General features: G+C 40.4%; 1 protein-coding gene across 1 annotated transcript in view; it reads left to right on the top strand.

Annotated features, from left to right (window-relative positions):
* The window catches only part of RAPGEF5 (Rap guanine nucleotide exchange factor 5), a 159,358-nt gene that overhangs the window by 135,892 nt on the left and 8,459 nt on the right, over nt 1–15,007 (top strand). Inside the window, exons 19-24 of the mRNA XM_069007097.1 lie at nt 122–244; nt 1,436–1,614; nt 4,881–4,971; nt 7,636–7,686; nt 8,783–8,870; nt 12,675–12,739. Of these exons, the coding sequence (XP_068863198.1) occupies nt 122–244; nt 1,436–1,614; nt 4,881–4,971; nt 7,636–7,686; nt 8,783–8,870; nt 12,675–12,739 (597 nt within the window). The remainder of the gene's footprint in view (nt 1–121; nt 245–1,435; nt 1,615–4,880; nt 4,972–7,635; nt 7,687–8,782; nt 8,871–12,674; nt 12,740–15,007) is intronic.

Here is a 15,007-nt window from a genome sequence, read left to right as displayed (position 1 = left end):
AGAGTGCACTTAGAGAAGATTACTTACTCAGCTCTGTTTGTAACTTAGTCCAGTAACTATTTCATTGCAGAATCTTTGGCATTTCTTGAGGAATATTTTTTGCTCTTGTCTATTCATTTAGAACCCATTTTCTGAAAATGAGGAATTGCAGCAGAGATCTGTGAGGATTTTGGGAATTAACACCTGGGATCTTGCCTTAGAACTAACAAACTTTGACTGGAGCCTCTTCAATGCAATTCATGAGGTAAGAAGCACCACATCCACTTCCAGGTATATTAATGTATTGCAGTGTTGTGCCATGGTGATGCATTTTGGAGCACTGGTGTTCCTGGGTGCTTGGTTCCCTGTCATGACAGCATGATTTGGCAGCTCTCAGTAGGGTGACAGGTCCAAGAGTTATCTTGCAGTCCTTGAGACTGAAAGGAATTGTCAAGGGTTTGTAACTTTCCTGTGTTCGGGCATCTCATACGTTCCCCGTATACCTGATGAGTTTTATTGAGATTTGCCTCAAGAGGGTAAAAGACCATGAACATTTTCTAAAAACCCTCTCTGTGAATATGTTACATATGCAAAATGTCTTATGCACTTGATAATGTTTCAGTAAATACAGGATTCCACAAATAGCTGTCTTTCATACCACTTTAGCCACAAAAGAATTCACTGTTTCAGCAATTTAGATGGTCACATTACTGTTCGTGTTAGGCTTCAGTGGGATGAAAAATACTGGGCAGGCTTTATTAAATGGGAAAATGGTGCACTTCAAGGCCCATTGGGTTGTTTCAATGACTTTGATAGGTTCTGGTTTGAGTTGCTGAGTAAAACACACAGTTAACAGCAGAAAATCTCTCTTGAAAATACCATTCACTGAAAAGCACATTGGCTTTCAGAGAAAATGAATGTGAAATTCCCTTGCTTTTCATCAGATGCTTTCCTTTTCTTTCATTTTGAGTTCTTTTAGTCAGTTTAGACACTGTGAATTTGGAACTGGCCAAGCTTGGGGTTGTTTTTTTGAACAGAAATCAAGACCCACACCTCTCTTGATTAAAAATTTGCTAATATAGAAGCAAGTTTGAATAGAGATTTTCAGATTCTGCAGTGGTTTGGTATGATGGTTACTTTTTCATACTGGAACCGAAGTGATGAAATACAGAAGTAGACTGTTTATGTCTTTTACCTGGCTATAGCCAGAAGTGGAACTGCAGGAATTCTCACAAAAAGGGCGTATCTTGCAGGACTCCCAGTCCACCTGCCTTCTGTAATAAGTCTCTGGATTTTTCTGAGCCAAACCTGAAGCTTTTGAGATTGGCTCATGGATAATGAAAAAATAACCATTTGTGACCAGACCTTGTTTCAAAGCCATACTTATAAATAATTTATAGTTCATTTATATTTAAATTGTTTTTATATCCCTAATGATGTTGTCAATGTCTTCCAGCAAGAGCTGATATACTTCACGTTCAGCAGACAGGGCAGTGCTGAAAACACAGAGAATCTCAGTCTTCTGCTTCAAAGATGCAACGAGGTCCAGCTTTGGGTTGCCACTGAGATACTGCTCTGTAGCCAGCTCTGCAAACGTGTGCAGCTAGTGAAAAAGTTCATCAAGATTGCTGCCCAGTAAGTTACTAGCTTTGCAACAGAAATCCTTGAATTCACATGGTTTGTTTGGCAAAAAGTAGGTGGAGAGGCAAGGAAAGAAAATTGTCATCCTGTGTTTTGATAGTGTAGTAAGCATACCTAAATAAAACAGTCCATAGATAACAATAGCAGGCCCTGGTCAAAACTAGACATGGTGGAGTATATGCTGCTCAAATCTCCCCTGGAAGCTTAGCTGTTGTGTCTGCAGTGTCAGCTGCAACATCCCTGATGGTGCAGAGGTAGCTCCTTCCTTAGCTGAGATAACCTGAGCACCATTTGACAACTATTTAGGCAGCAGAATGATCACACAAGACTAGATAAAAACCAAAACACTCTGTTATAAATTTGGAAGTCCTACCCCTAGAGAGGAACCTAACTGCAGTAAGCTGTTGCCCCATGTCATCCTCTCTGGAGTACTTTTGCTTATAGGAGGGGTAGGTATCTTCATGTATTAGATTTGACAGTCTACTCTTCCACTGTTACTAAATAGTACTGGCATTTGTTCTGTGCCTTGCAGAATACAAATATATACTATACACAGAGATTTCTTTTCTCTGTAATGACTCTCTGTCTTAGTAACCAAGGAAATGGAGCAATTTAAATATGTGCAATCATCCTCCTCACCTCTCTCTCCACTTGTTGGTCTTCTGCAATATTTGAATATGCATGTTCATGGAAACTGTATAATTTGTTCCCTTCATTGACTGGGCTGATTTAATTTGCAGGGCACTTACATACAAAGGACTGTTCTCTGCTGAAGCGCTGCCTTTAGAGAAATTAATTCTTCTAATCTAATCTAGTGTAACTCATAAATGTGATCTGAGGGAGTTTGTAAGTTGTGTGGTTTCCAGTAATATGTTAATTTTCTGCCATATCAGTGGCCAAAGAATGGCTGGTTCTATGTGACTTGCTTGCACCACTGTAGCATTAATTTGCTCCCAAGAAGAGTTTTGTGTCTGTCCCACATGAATAAGAATGTATTTGTTACCAGACTAAAATGTTGCCCTATTTTTGTTGATTCCATTAAGTGAAAAGCCAAGGTTATGGAGACTGAATACAGTTGTCCCTAAAGAGTAGACAGGCTCTCCCAGTGCGTTGCAGAAGCTCCTGCACTGGAGAATGTAAGTGATGAAATGTGAGTGTGTAGTTTCCACAGGATTTTTTTTTTAGTCATAAAAGCTGCTTTCTAAATGAACACACCACTGTATCTCATCAGTTCTGGAAGAGTTGATGACAGGGGAACATTTAGGGTGGAAAGATGGTGTGCTAAGCACAGGGCTCTCATCATGAGATGCAAACCAAGCAACCCTCCTGTTTTGTTTATGGCTAAGGCAGAGAGGTAGGGAGCTATGAACAGCTCTGGCTATTCCCTGTTCTCTGCTCACAGATTCAGCCAGGAATCTTTGTCTGTGATTTTCCTCTGGCCAGGAAAGCACCAGGACTAAGATTTCATGTTCATCATCTGTGTGCTTTGCTGTTGAGGAACACCTGAAGAAAATAAAAGCATTTTACACAAGAGTGTCAATACATAAAAAGGAGACAGAGTTTTTGAAAAACAAATCCATATGCTTCTGTTGATGATTAGTCTAAAAGAGAAAACAAGGGGTTCAATAAAGCAAATTAATTAGCATGTTATTAGGAATTAACATCCTGGGGAGTTAAAGAAACAAGTCAATGTAAGGTTAGAATAAATAAATTATAACAGCAGCCTTTTTGCTCCTCAGGCAGGCAGTGGCTGACTGTAAGAGACATTCCTTCTCCCTACAGCTTGCTGTGAGGAGTGGGCCCACCCAACAGACAGTTTATGCAGGCTGCATTGGACACCTTCCTTGTTTTGAAATGAGTTGCCTTTGGGAGCTGCCTGGCTTTAATGATAAAAAGAATCTAAGCAACAAAGTTAGGATTAACTTTAAGACAGCTGAAGTGAGAAATACACTGTCTCAAGATAGTACACAGTGATAAGGGCAGGCTTTATAAAACTTGTAACAAGCTCTGGCCATTTTCCAGGCCAAGGCCTTGGCATGTACTTTTCCCTGATGATAAATCCCAGTGAAGCCAGTGGGTTCATTCGTACTTAAAATTATCTTAAAAGAGGATTCTCACTCTCACACACAAATGCACCCATATAGTTGTATGATCTTCAAAAATCTGCAAGAGACAGGGCAATATTTTTGTTTGAAAAGAACTCAGTATTTCAGGATTTCAAGTTTCCTAATGGACTAGAAAATGGACTAGAAATAAGCATACTGTGACTGTATATGGTAAAATGTCAAAAAATAGAGGTATTGAGCAAATTCCATCAGGACCTGTACTAGAACCAGTACTAGCTGCAACTGTTTTATAGGCCTATGTAAATTGAACACTAACCAGATTTTCAGACAATAAAAATGATGAGGGATTGCAAATGCATTGGAGGATAGATAGGAAAAAAAAGAATTATCTAAGGAGTCTAGTGGCATGTGCAAACAACAGTAGGATAAGATTTAATTTAGATAGATGTCGAGTAATTCAGCTACAGAATGCTAATACGGAGCTGAAGAAATAAATGCATGATTGTAAAGAACAGTGCTGTGACAGAGGTCCTTGGGTGATAATAGATGACAAATTAAAAGAAAGGACAAAATGTGGTGCTGTTCCAAATAAATAATTTGCTGTTTGTTTTATGCTTGCATAAGAACTTAGAACAGTAATTATATTTCTTCTTCCCTCCCCACTGTCTCATTACTTGAGAAAGGTGTGAAGGAAAGAAGAAAACACAAGTTAAAATAAATTACAAATAATTCAAGGAAGGATAATAATAATATGGAAAAGCAGATCGCAGGCTGCAACCACAAAGAGAAATTGAAGGATCCTATGTTGTACAATTTACAGAAAAGATGAAAAAGGGGATGAAAATATTTATTATACAACAGAACAGAGGTCAAGGAATTATTCTGTATGGTAAAGGACAGCTGGGAGTAACTTGAACATTGAAAAGGGAAAATTACTTTTGACAGCAAAGGGAAAAAAAATAACCTGCCAACAACAGGGTTGATGAGACAGTAGAACGTTTTCTAAAAAACTTCTTAGAGACCCCATCACCTAGACTGCAGGTGGTTATGAGAGGACACTTAATGAGTTCATTATGTGGAAGATGATTGTATGTTAGTGCTGAGGGTTGAAATGAGACTCAGTAACCCAGGATACCTGTGCATTCCATTTATCTCTGATTCTGAGTACAAAAAAATCATATTTTTATTCCTCAGCTGTAAAGCCCAAAGAAATCTGAATTCATTCTTTGCAATTGTTATGGGTCTCAACACTGCATCTGTCAGCCGGCTGTCTCAGACCTGGGAGGTAAGACACATCTTTATATCTTTTAGATGCTGTCAAAACCATTTTGCACAAAGGTTGTATACTGGTGAATTACCTTTGCTTTCTAATTATTGGTTTTTCATGCTGAAATCAAACATGGAGGGAGTGTTGGTGGAGAAAATTCTTTGTGACCTGAAACCTTAGATACACAGCTATTAAAAAAACCCCCTAAATGTGTCCTTCCAGAGTTTTAAATAAGAACAGAATATGGAGACCTTATCTCCTAAAACAAAATAAATTATTCTAGCATTTTAAGTAGATGTTAGAACAAAAAGTCATACAAAGGTGGCTCCAAGCAAGCAGTACCTTATTATGGAATAATTTAATTAAAAAGGCAAAACAACAAAGTAGAAAGAAACCTTCTCTAGTTGTCTTTCATCAGGTTTTTTTTTTAGCTGCTCATCTTGAACAACAAAGTTAGGAAATGAACCATGAATAAGGAGTATACTGGAGAACAGAGATTATTTGCTGAAGAAGCTACTGGTTGCTACACAGAACATGAGTGTGTTTAAAGGAGGGTCCCACTGGGATCTGTGTTTATGTTGTGGATTTTTTGTTTCCATCCAAGTGGTGTCCATATTGAATCATAGTATCCGTACTGAGTGATAGCATCTTCAAGTTTACTGTATCTGCTGAGGAACCAAATACTGGAGAAGGAGTAATTGAGTGGGATGGGTTGAAGCCTTATCCTTCCTTCATGCCCTTAACACCACAAGTGGGCAGTACTCCAGAAGTACCAATCTGTAATATAGAGTGACAGAGGAGAGCTGTGATCTGCCTTGGAGATACTCTTGAGCACCAACAGCTGAGACCAAAGGGCCATTAGAGACTTACAAACCTACCTGACACTGTCCGGAGCAAAGTCTTCCCCCTTAGCTGAAACCATGCATATGGAAACATCACTCGTGTGTCTGCAGCTTTGACACACAGAGAAACAACAACAGTGACTGCAGGGACTTGGGCAAGGAAGAGCTGACTTAAATAAGAGATAAAGTAAAAGTTTTAGAGAAAAATACATACCTGAGGATGATGATACAGAAACCCCTTGCCTCTGCTATCTCTAAAACACCTCTCTAGGGAACATTTGCCCTGGGCTCCTCCTCAGAGCTGCCTTCATTCCATTTCTCTTGGCTTTGGTAGGAGAGTGAAAGAGACCAAGTATGGTCTCAAAGGCAATGATACAGATCTCTCCTGCACAGAAACATGCAGAACTCTGCTCTGTGCTGAGGCCTCTGGTGATCATGCACTGCTGGTGGACTTCTCTCAGGAAGAGCAGAATATGTTGCTTGTTGGAACAAAGAGTGCATCTGCATATGTACCGCTGTAAATATGTCATGTTTCTGTGTGTAAAATATTTATCAAGTCACATCCTTTCTTTTCTTTATTTGTAAAACTTCATTGCACTGGAAGTTTCAAAAGCAGAAGGTTATTTGCATTAGTAATGTGACTTTTAGAAAGTAGAGCAATGTTTTTAAATTAATTATAATTACTTACACATGTAAATGAAACAACCTAAATTTAAGCAGCCATTTAGACACTGAATCATATTGGCTTAGCACTTGATTTCTCAAACAAGTAGTATGTTCCCAAGCATATTCTACTTTTTTTTCTACAGTATCCAGTGTTTTAATGAGCCTCACTTTCCCTGATTTAAGATAAAAAAAACATGCAATTGCACTTCCATGTTCAGTCATTTTAGCATTTTAATCATACACATCCACTTAATCTAATTGTTCTAAATCTCTTTTCTCTTGGTAGTGTCACTGTGGCTGTCAGCATCTAAGGACAAAGACAAGACAGGATTTGTACTAAGAGGGGATCTCTTTTACTAGACTAACTACTATGGTTGGAATAAATAGACAGGCTTTAAGGTCCACACACCATTCTTCAAGTCTGAAATACAAGCATGAAAATTTAAATTGCAAAACAATTGCTTTAAGTGTAGTGATGTGAATCCATTAAACCATCTGAGAGACAAAGGAAGTGGATGCTTGTGGAGTAGAGCAGGTGTTGGCAGGGGAGGCAAGACAGCAGTTTGTGCCTGGGCTCCCTTAGAAAGTGCTTTATGCACCTCTCTGTGGGATTAGGGTCAGATACCAGAGACAGAGTAATCAGTTTATGAAGGAAATGTCTCACTTTGGCACCAGATTGTGCCAGTGTTAACCCTGATCAGCACTGGCATGATGTATGAAACAGCACTGAGTGTGGCACCTGTTAATTTCTAGAACCCATGTTCAGGGAAGATTGATTACAACAAATTATTTAACCTGGATGTGATTAGTTTCTGAATTCTCAGCCTGTGTTACTGCTTCTAGCTCGATATGGATATTTAGGTAAATGCACAGTCATGGAAGCTGAGGAAGAAAATAAAAACCAGCTGCTAACCAGCAGCTTCCATAAAAGAAGGATGCAGGTCCCCAAGATGAGGCTGTGGGACTGGGTGCCTTGCTGGCATTGCACTGAACATGGTCTGTAATTAGGGCTCTGGGAGCTGAGGAGCAGAGGTTAACTGCATGTTGGTGCTTTCACCAGGCACTTCACCCAGAGCAGTCTCATGGAAAAAAAGGCCTCAGCATTTTTCTGCCTAAATCAAATTCTCTCTTCTTTTTTTTTTTTTTCTTTCCCTCTCCATTTTCCACGCTTCAGAAAATTCCTGGGAAGTTCAAGAAACTTTTCACTGAACTTGAAAGTTTGACGGTAAGTATGGTGTTGACAGCAGAAGAACATTGCTTGCTTTACCTGCCTTCCTTCTTCCTAATTTATTTGGAGTCTGCCTGTTATTGTCTGCAGCTGAACTTGTCATGTCAGATCCATGATTTGCTGAAGGCCATGTGGCTCTCCAGAGCTCCGAGATGGTCTGCAAACATGAAAAGGAAAGAAGCTGTGTTCCTGACAGAGGGAGGAAGGGCAGAGAGAGCCAAATCTACTATCGGTTCACCAGCATCAATTTGGGAGCTGTTCTTTTGCTCTGGTAGTTAATCAGCCTTTATCTGAAACAATGTGCTGCAGATCAGGGAGAAAAGAGACCAGCTCAAGTTTTAAAAAACAAATGTCAGAATCTGAGGCTTGAGGGTCTTTGTCAGCATGATCAAAGCAGAATAAACAAATGTTTCCTCTGGCTGTCATGGAAGTGGGTGCATGGTAAGATCACTGCCTGGCGTGTGGAGCAGAAGATCCAGCCTTTACTGGCTGTCACGCTTCTGTACTTGGAGTTCTTAATAAATGAACATGTTTTAGTGATACTGTGTGAGCTGGGTTACAAAAATGTTTATTTACATTGGAAATTGAGATGACTTTCTGAATTGCCTGCACAATGCCACTGAAACCTACTACTTTATTTTCTTTGAAAGTCTCCAGTGTGCTCCATGGATCTTAAAGCAGTTTTTGTTGGGATTTTTTTGTTGCTGTTTGGTGATGTTGGTTTTGTTTTTTTTTAAAAAGAAATTAATTAGCAATATATTCTGAGACATATTTTGCGCTATATAGTAAGAGATTTTACTAATAGAAATTTGTGGAGAAATTACAGAGCAGTCCAAGTGAATCTATTCTGCAGCTTCCTCTCAATTTAGCACTGCTTCATCTAGAGGAACATAATTGCTTTTGTTCCTTTCACTGCTTATTTTTCCTGTTCAGTTTGGCATGTCAGCTAGCTTAGAAAACCTTTAGCTACCTTGTATCCCAAAGAAACCCTTTATATATAAATCATGTTCAGATCATAAGTCTGTAATGGATTTAGAATTGCTCTTTTTATAGCCTATTGATTTTTCTGTCTATTACTCAAATTGTTTTGTAGGATCCTTCTCTGAATCACAAAGCTTACAGAGATGCATTCAAGAAAATGAAATCTCCGAAAATCCCCTTCATGCCCTTACTTCTGAAAGGTAACGTTAAAGCTTGGCTGCTCTTCACTGTTGTTAATTAAAATAAGTGTAAGGTGATTTTTTTTCTTCAGGTGCTCTTAAAATGAGTATGTGACAGATACAGTGGTATCTACAAGATAGCACTTGGTCTGGATAATAAACAACTTCCTTTTAAGACAGGGGGAAGATGCCAATTTTCACACAGGTCTTAAAACTTCATACTGTCCTGTCAGGTATGGATAGAGCTGTGATAGAGCTTTTGCTTTGACCACATCCTCTTCAGTACAGAAGTGTGACCCTGCAAGCCCCTGAACCCGTGGCCATGGCCATACTGCTGCTCTGAGATGCCTGTTGGGAGATGCCTCCCTGCTTTGCTGGGATGAACCTCCCTGGTGCCACCCTGAAAGCAGAACCTGCCCAGTCTCTCTGTCCTGAGAGGAGGGGATTTCCAGGTCTCTTATAAGTCTGAAAGAGATAAAATCTTACTATCTAAAATAATTTTTTAAAGAAATCTCTTAAAGTACAACTACTTGCTAATGCAGTGAGCTGGGCAGCTAATTAAGTGGCAAGTATTTCAAATATTGCATTGTCTTGGAGTCATTAATTATTAATTGCCTAGTCTTTGAACATGGCAAATTTGTTTGTTTATTCCTGTATTCTGAAAGTGTTCTCTTTAGGCTGTTTATTCCAACCTGCTGCTGCTGCTGTGAAATGTTTGAAGGCAGTTCTCCAGATCAGTTGGTGACAGTTTGGGAGCCACCAGACACTTCCCTTCTTTGCATACATCAAAGGAGTTTGCATTAATTCAGATGGATACAATTATCAAGGCTTCAAAATCAATATTTTTAAAGTGTTCTGGAGCACATTGTGCCTGCAAACAAAGGCAGCAAACATAAGTCACTTGTAGCAATGATGTTTGCACAGCACTACAATGTGGTGTATAAGAACATGCACCTAGACAGCATTTGTGTCTTTAACTTGTACTGGAGATAGCAAGAAGACTATGAAATTAATGCAGTAATGTCCTTCAATACAGTGGTCCATAAAGAGATGCTGCCAAGGTTGATAATTCCAAAAGTATTTCACGGTGCGAAGGAATTTATTCCATAACAGGCATATTTGTATTAAGGTCATTTCCAAGACCAGTAAAATAGGCATGGGTAGCATAGAAATCATTAATAACTCAGAAAATTGCTGTATTTCATCACAATAGGAACAAAAGTAGTTTCAATTAAAAAAATGAAAATTCTTAAATTATGAAAAATAACTTCAGACTGTCCTTTTAAAAGTTAATTAAATTTAAATGCAGAGCTCTCAGCACACAGGCACAGCTTTTGAAAATCAGGCAGATTTTTCAAATGTGTAATAAAATACTGTGATATACCCTTATAACCTAGTTCAGATGCAATTTTCTGCTCCACTGAATTTATCTAGACTCTTAGTTGTTGGCTGCAAAGCAAATTTCTGTTCCTTCTGCCCTCAGAGATATACACATTGCTGTCAATGACTTAAAAAGCTGTGCGGAAATTTCTGCTTCCAGTATAGGTTTTTCATTAGAAGTGATGGACAGTTTTTAACTGCATTGATACAGACACAAGTACTGCCTGTGTCCTGAAGTCGTGTCTTTTCTGTGTCCCTTTCCCTGGGTGCCCCAAAGCAGCCCAGCAGAGGAGGTGTAGTGGGTCCTGCTCCCTCCTTTCCCTCTGGTTTTTAGGATGCATCCCAGGGTTAGGAGAGGTGCTGGAGGTATCAGCAGCATATGCTGTGCTTTCTGCATGTCCAGGCTGGCATCCTGCCTGCCGCAGCCCGGCCATCCTAGGGGCACAGGAGCTCTCCATCACCCCCCCATAAGAGTCCCAGCCCCGGGTTTCCTGCGGCATTTGAAGCCATTTAGCATTTCAATTCCAAGCAATTACAAAATTCCCCTCAGGCACAGAGCGAGCCTTTGAAACCCAAGGAAATAAATCAGGTTGGCTGTTTTGAGGGAGGGTGAAGGTGAAGGTGAATGGGGGTGGGGGTGTGTGTGACAAAGCATCTCTGCAGGTTTCCAGTCCTAAAATCCCCAAAACCATGGGGTCCATGTGAGTATCAGAGGGAGTCCTAGAGGTGAGCACAGGAGAAATGCTGAGGTGCACAGTGGGACTGGTGGGCTGGAGGCTGGCACCTCTGCTGAGAGGGAGGCTTGTCCCATTTACTGTGTGCCATTCTCCTGCTGGCATACACAGCTGTGACCTTTAAGGAGTAAAGGTGTTGGAGTGCCGACTCATTCTGTTAGCGTTTTCTCCTCATGGATCTCCTGGCTACCCTCATATCCAGGAGAGAGCTGATGGGGGCATGGTCATGGTGCTCCTGCCAGTATTTTCAGTAACCTGGAGGGTGCACTATTGAAGTCAGAGCTTCCACTCCCACAGGGAATCTATTCATATTCTTTGTGCTTCATGTCCAAGATAGGTCTCACTTCTGACCTAATACTCAGTCACCCTAAACTGGGCCAGGAAACACTTCAGAGACAGAGTCAGAGAAGCAGGTATTTGCTTTATTCAGTGCCAGGTGTGGGGGATCTCTCCTCCTAACACACACACACTCCATACCTTCCAGTATTACGTGTAAAATTTATGAATATTCATCACATTCCTTGGGATAGGAGTGGTTATATAAATTAGTTCTCAGAAGTCATTAGTATCATTAGCGTATGTGTCACACATGCACGGTGTGTCCTGGTGGTCGAACTGAGGAAGGCTCCTCTTCTTCCTCAGGGTCTTTCTGATGAAGGCTAGCAGTCTTCATCACAATGCACTTTTCGCCTTTTTTTCCGGAGCACTCACAGTCCTTTGTGGGGTGACCCAGCAGTTTCTGTTGGTTTCAAGTAAATTCTTGTTCCTCTTATCTTGGCAAGATTAAGGTGAATCCTGCTTCTTAGGTTTTGTAATCAACATTTGCTGTCTCCCAATAGTTAACTGTGCTTACATGAGTTAACTATTGATCAATTTTATCAATACGCAAAAAAACCCTAGAGCAAATGGCCTTGAGCTACTGTTTTAATTGTAATCTTAACTTGGCAACATTTATTTTGCCTGATATTCCCTCCCTCCAGTTCATTACACTGTGTTCAGTTCTCTTCCTGGAGCCAAATATAGACCTTTCCCTTTTCCTCTGACCTTTTTGTTGCCTTTGCAAACTCCCTCCGACAACACTGCATAAAAGTGTTTTTCCCTAGCCATGATGCTTATTTCAAAGCTTTCAAACTGACTTTGGTCAGTCTCGTGTTTAACCTCTCTGGCTGTCCACTGCTGTAGCCCATGTCTTTGGGAGGACTTCAGAGCCATTGTGTCCCACAGAGGGAGATGAAGGGGTGCCAGAGCCAGCTCCAGCATCTGGTAGCTCTGCCCCTGTGGAGCTCTGGGCTCAGGGACAGACATGTCCCAGCCTGGGCACAGCCATGGGCAGAATGTCTGGATGGGTGTGGAGAGCAGATATGACATGCAGGGCCATCCCTCTGAATGCCCTGCCCTACTCCCAGCCATCCTCTGTATATTATGCATCCCAGAAGTAGCACAGACCAGGTTTAATAAGAAATCCTTGCTCCCATTTGAAAACACTCTTCTTAACCATTTGTAAATATTGTTGTTATCTAATAATCTCTGCATGTCATCATTAGGCCAGGCTTTTGTTTCATTGTTACAAGGTATTGTGTCAGTCCTTAATGAGATGCTTCCCTTTTTCCTTTTTTTTTTTTTTTTGGTTGCTGTTTAGTAATTTTATTTATTTGCATTAAAACACGAAGTTGTGAATAGTAATTGTTTTTCTTTTTTTTTTTCTTTCCAGATGTAACATTCATCCATGAAGGAAATAAAACATTTCTGGATAACCTTGTTAATTTTGAAAAGCTGGTAAGCTAATTTTGTCCTTCCTGTTTTTCAAAACATTCATGTTCTCTTCTTCCCTTTGCCTTCCTTATCTTGTAAGACTAAAACGTTTTCTTCTGGCTGAACCAGGAAGAAATAATTGGGGGTAAAAAAGAGCAAGCAGGATAAAACAGCCAAGTCACTCTCCCCTGCCCTTTTCCTCTGCTCCTCTCTCTTCTCATTCCTTCCTCCTCTACTTCTGTGTAAAATGGCTAAGCCAGTAATGGCCATCATCACTGCCACACAGTCCACTCTTCATTTACATCCAGTGAGATCAATTCCTTTGTACCACCATGTGGGCTGTTTTTTATTACTTAAGTTCTCCTGCTTCAGCTTTCTCTGAATTATGTTCCCCTTTTTTTTTTTTTTTTTCCTCAAGGCTTCTCTTCTTTATCACTTAAGGAAAGATTCCTCTAGTTTATCACCTGCCAGTGGTATTGTAATTTTGGGGATCTTAAATGAAAGGGAAACTTTTTGATCTAGGTTAAATGAGAAAGAAAATAATGCCTAAAATATGAATTAAATTGACTGTACATATCACTATTGTAGCTTTTATGCATAAGGGCACTTGATGATGTATTTTTGGCCACATTCACTGTAGATGTCATATGACATCTACTCTGGCATGATATTACTGAGAGAAGTTTGAGTTGCCTAATTTGCGTTGGCTTTTGGTGGTTTGTTTGGTTTTTATTGTTGTTTGTTGGTTGGTTGGCTTGATTTTGGGTTTATTTTTGATAGCATTTTCATGAGGTCACTTGGTGTGTTCAGCCTGGAGGAGACCTCATTGCAGTTACAACTTGCTCTTGAGGTGAAGGGGAGGGGCAGGCACTGATCTCTTCTGTGTGGTGATCAGTGATAGGACCTGAGGGAATGGCCTGAAGTTGTGTCAGGGGAGGTTGAGGTTTAGGTATCAGGAAAAGGTTCTTCACCCAGGGGGTGGTTGGGCACTGGAACAGGCTCCTCAGGGAAGTGTTCACAGCACCAGCCTGACAGAGCTCAAGCAGTGTTTGGACAATGCTCTCAGGCACATGGTGTGACTCTTGGGGATGGTGCTGTGCAGGACCAGGAGCTGGACTCGATGATCCTTGTGGGTGCCTTCCTGCTTGGCTTATTCTGTGATTCAATGGCACTGAAAGGTAAAGTCTATATATCTCAACAGTGGTGGAGTAGAGAAACCTGGAATTTTTTTTTGTTGGCCTGTAGTATTTGACCAAGAAACCAAAATGTTCTTTGCAATTGCTCCAGGTATGCCATGGGACTGTTAGTCCAGATGGCTGTGGTTGGTGAATTGCACCCAAGTATTTTCTCCATGTGTTTACACTTGTTTGGGAATGAACACACAACCATGGAGTTATTCGTGAACCAGATGTTGAACTTATTTTCACATTTTATCATAATGTATGTTGTCTTTCAACTTGCAAGCAGACGTAGACTCTGACTTTTGAACCTGAGCTCCTTTTTTTCCTGTTTTCTATTTGACTTCTGTACCTTTTATTGTTGCAGAGTTTACAAGAACACTGATTTGCATTTAATGAAAGATTTTCTTGTCCCAAGTCCATTAACTGTTTGACCTTTAGGTGTTTGCATAAAACTCATTAGCATGTTCTTCTTCATTGCCCCTTGGAAGTATATCCAATTAACATGTAAATTAAACTAGCCCTTGATGTACCATAATTGTTACTAAAATCCCCCCACTGGCCCATATATTTATTTAGTGAATATACAGCATCTAATTCTTGTCCAGTCTTAGCAGTGTTCATTTGTTTGTTTGTTGTGTAATCATGTATATGTTTAATGTATGCTGGGCTTCCTGGGTAAGAATCCCTTTCCTTTCTGTCTCCGTTGTGTCTCCAGAGGCAGGGGAGCTTTGCTAATTGACTTCAGTGAGCTGGGATCTCACCTTTTCCATTCAAATGGATAATGGGCATTTTAAATGGCAGGGGGGGAGAGGCTGAGGTGATGGTTGTGGGGTGAGGGTTGTTCAGATTGACACTTCCTCCAAATTATCATTCAGATCACAGCTCTCAGAAACATGCTGTCTCATGCAGCCCTGTACATGTGAATGCAGGCAATAGTGCAAGCTTAGGAAGTGGGGGCTTAGGAGAGATTTAAATACCAGTGTAGTGGAAACTCAGGCTGCACACTGGTATTACACTGGCTCAGTTGGACCTTAAGGGATTTAGTCAATGGCCATGAGCTAACAAGATGCATCACATGTGATCACGTATTCATCAGTCCACGTTTCTTTTC

The sequence above is a fragment of the Aphelocoma coerulescens genome, chromosome 2 (genome assembly GCF_041296385.1).
Source record: "Aphelocoma coerulescens isolate FSJ_1873_10779 chromosome 2, UR_Acoe_1.0, whole genome shotgun sequence".
Lineage (NCBI taxonomy): Eukaryota > Metazoa > Chordata > Aves > Passeriformes > Corvidae > Aphelocoma > Aphelocoma coerulescens.
The sequence above is the reverse complement of the archived record's forward strand: the minus strand, read 5'-3'. Positions and strand labels throughout refer to the sequence as shown.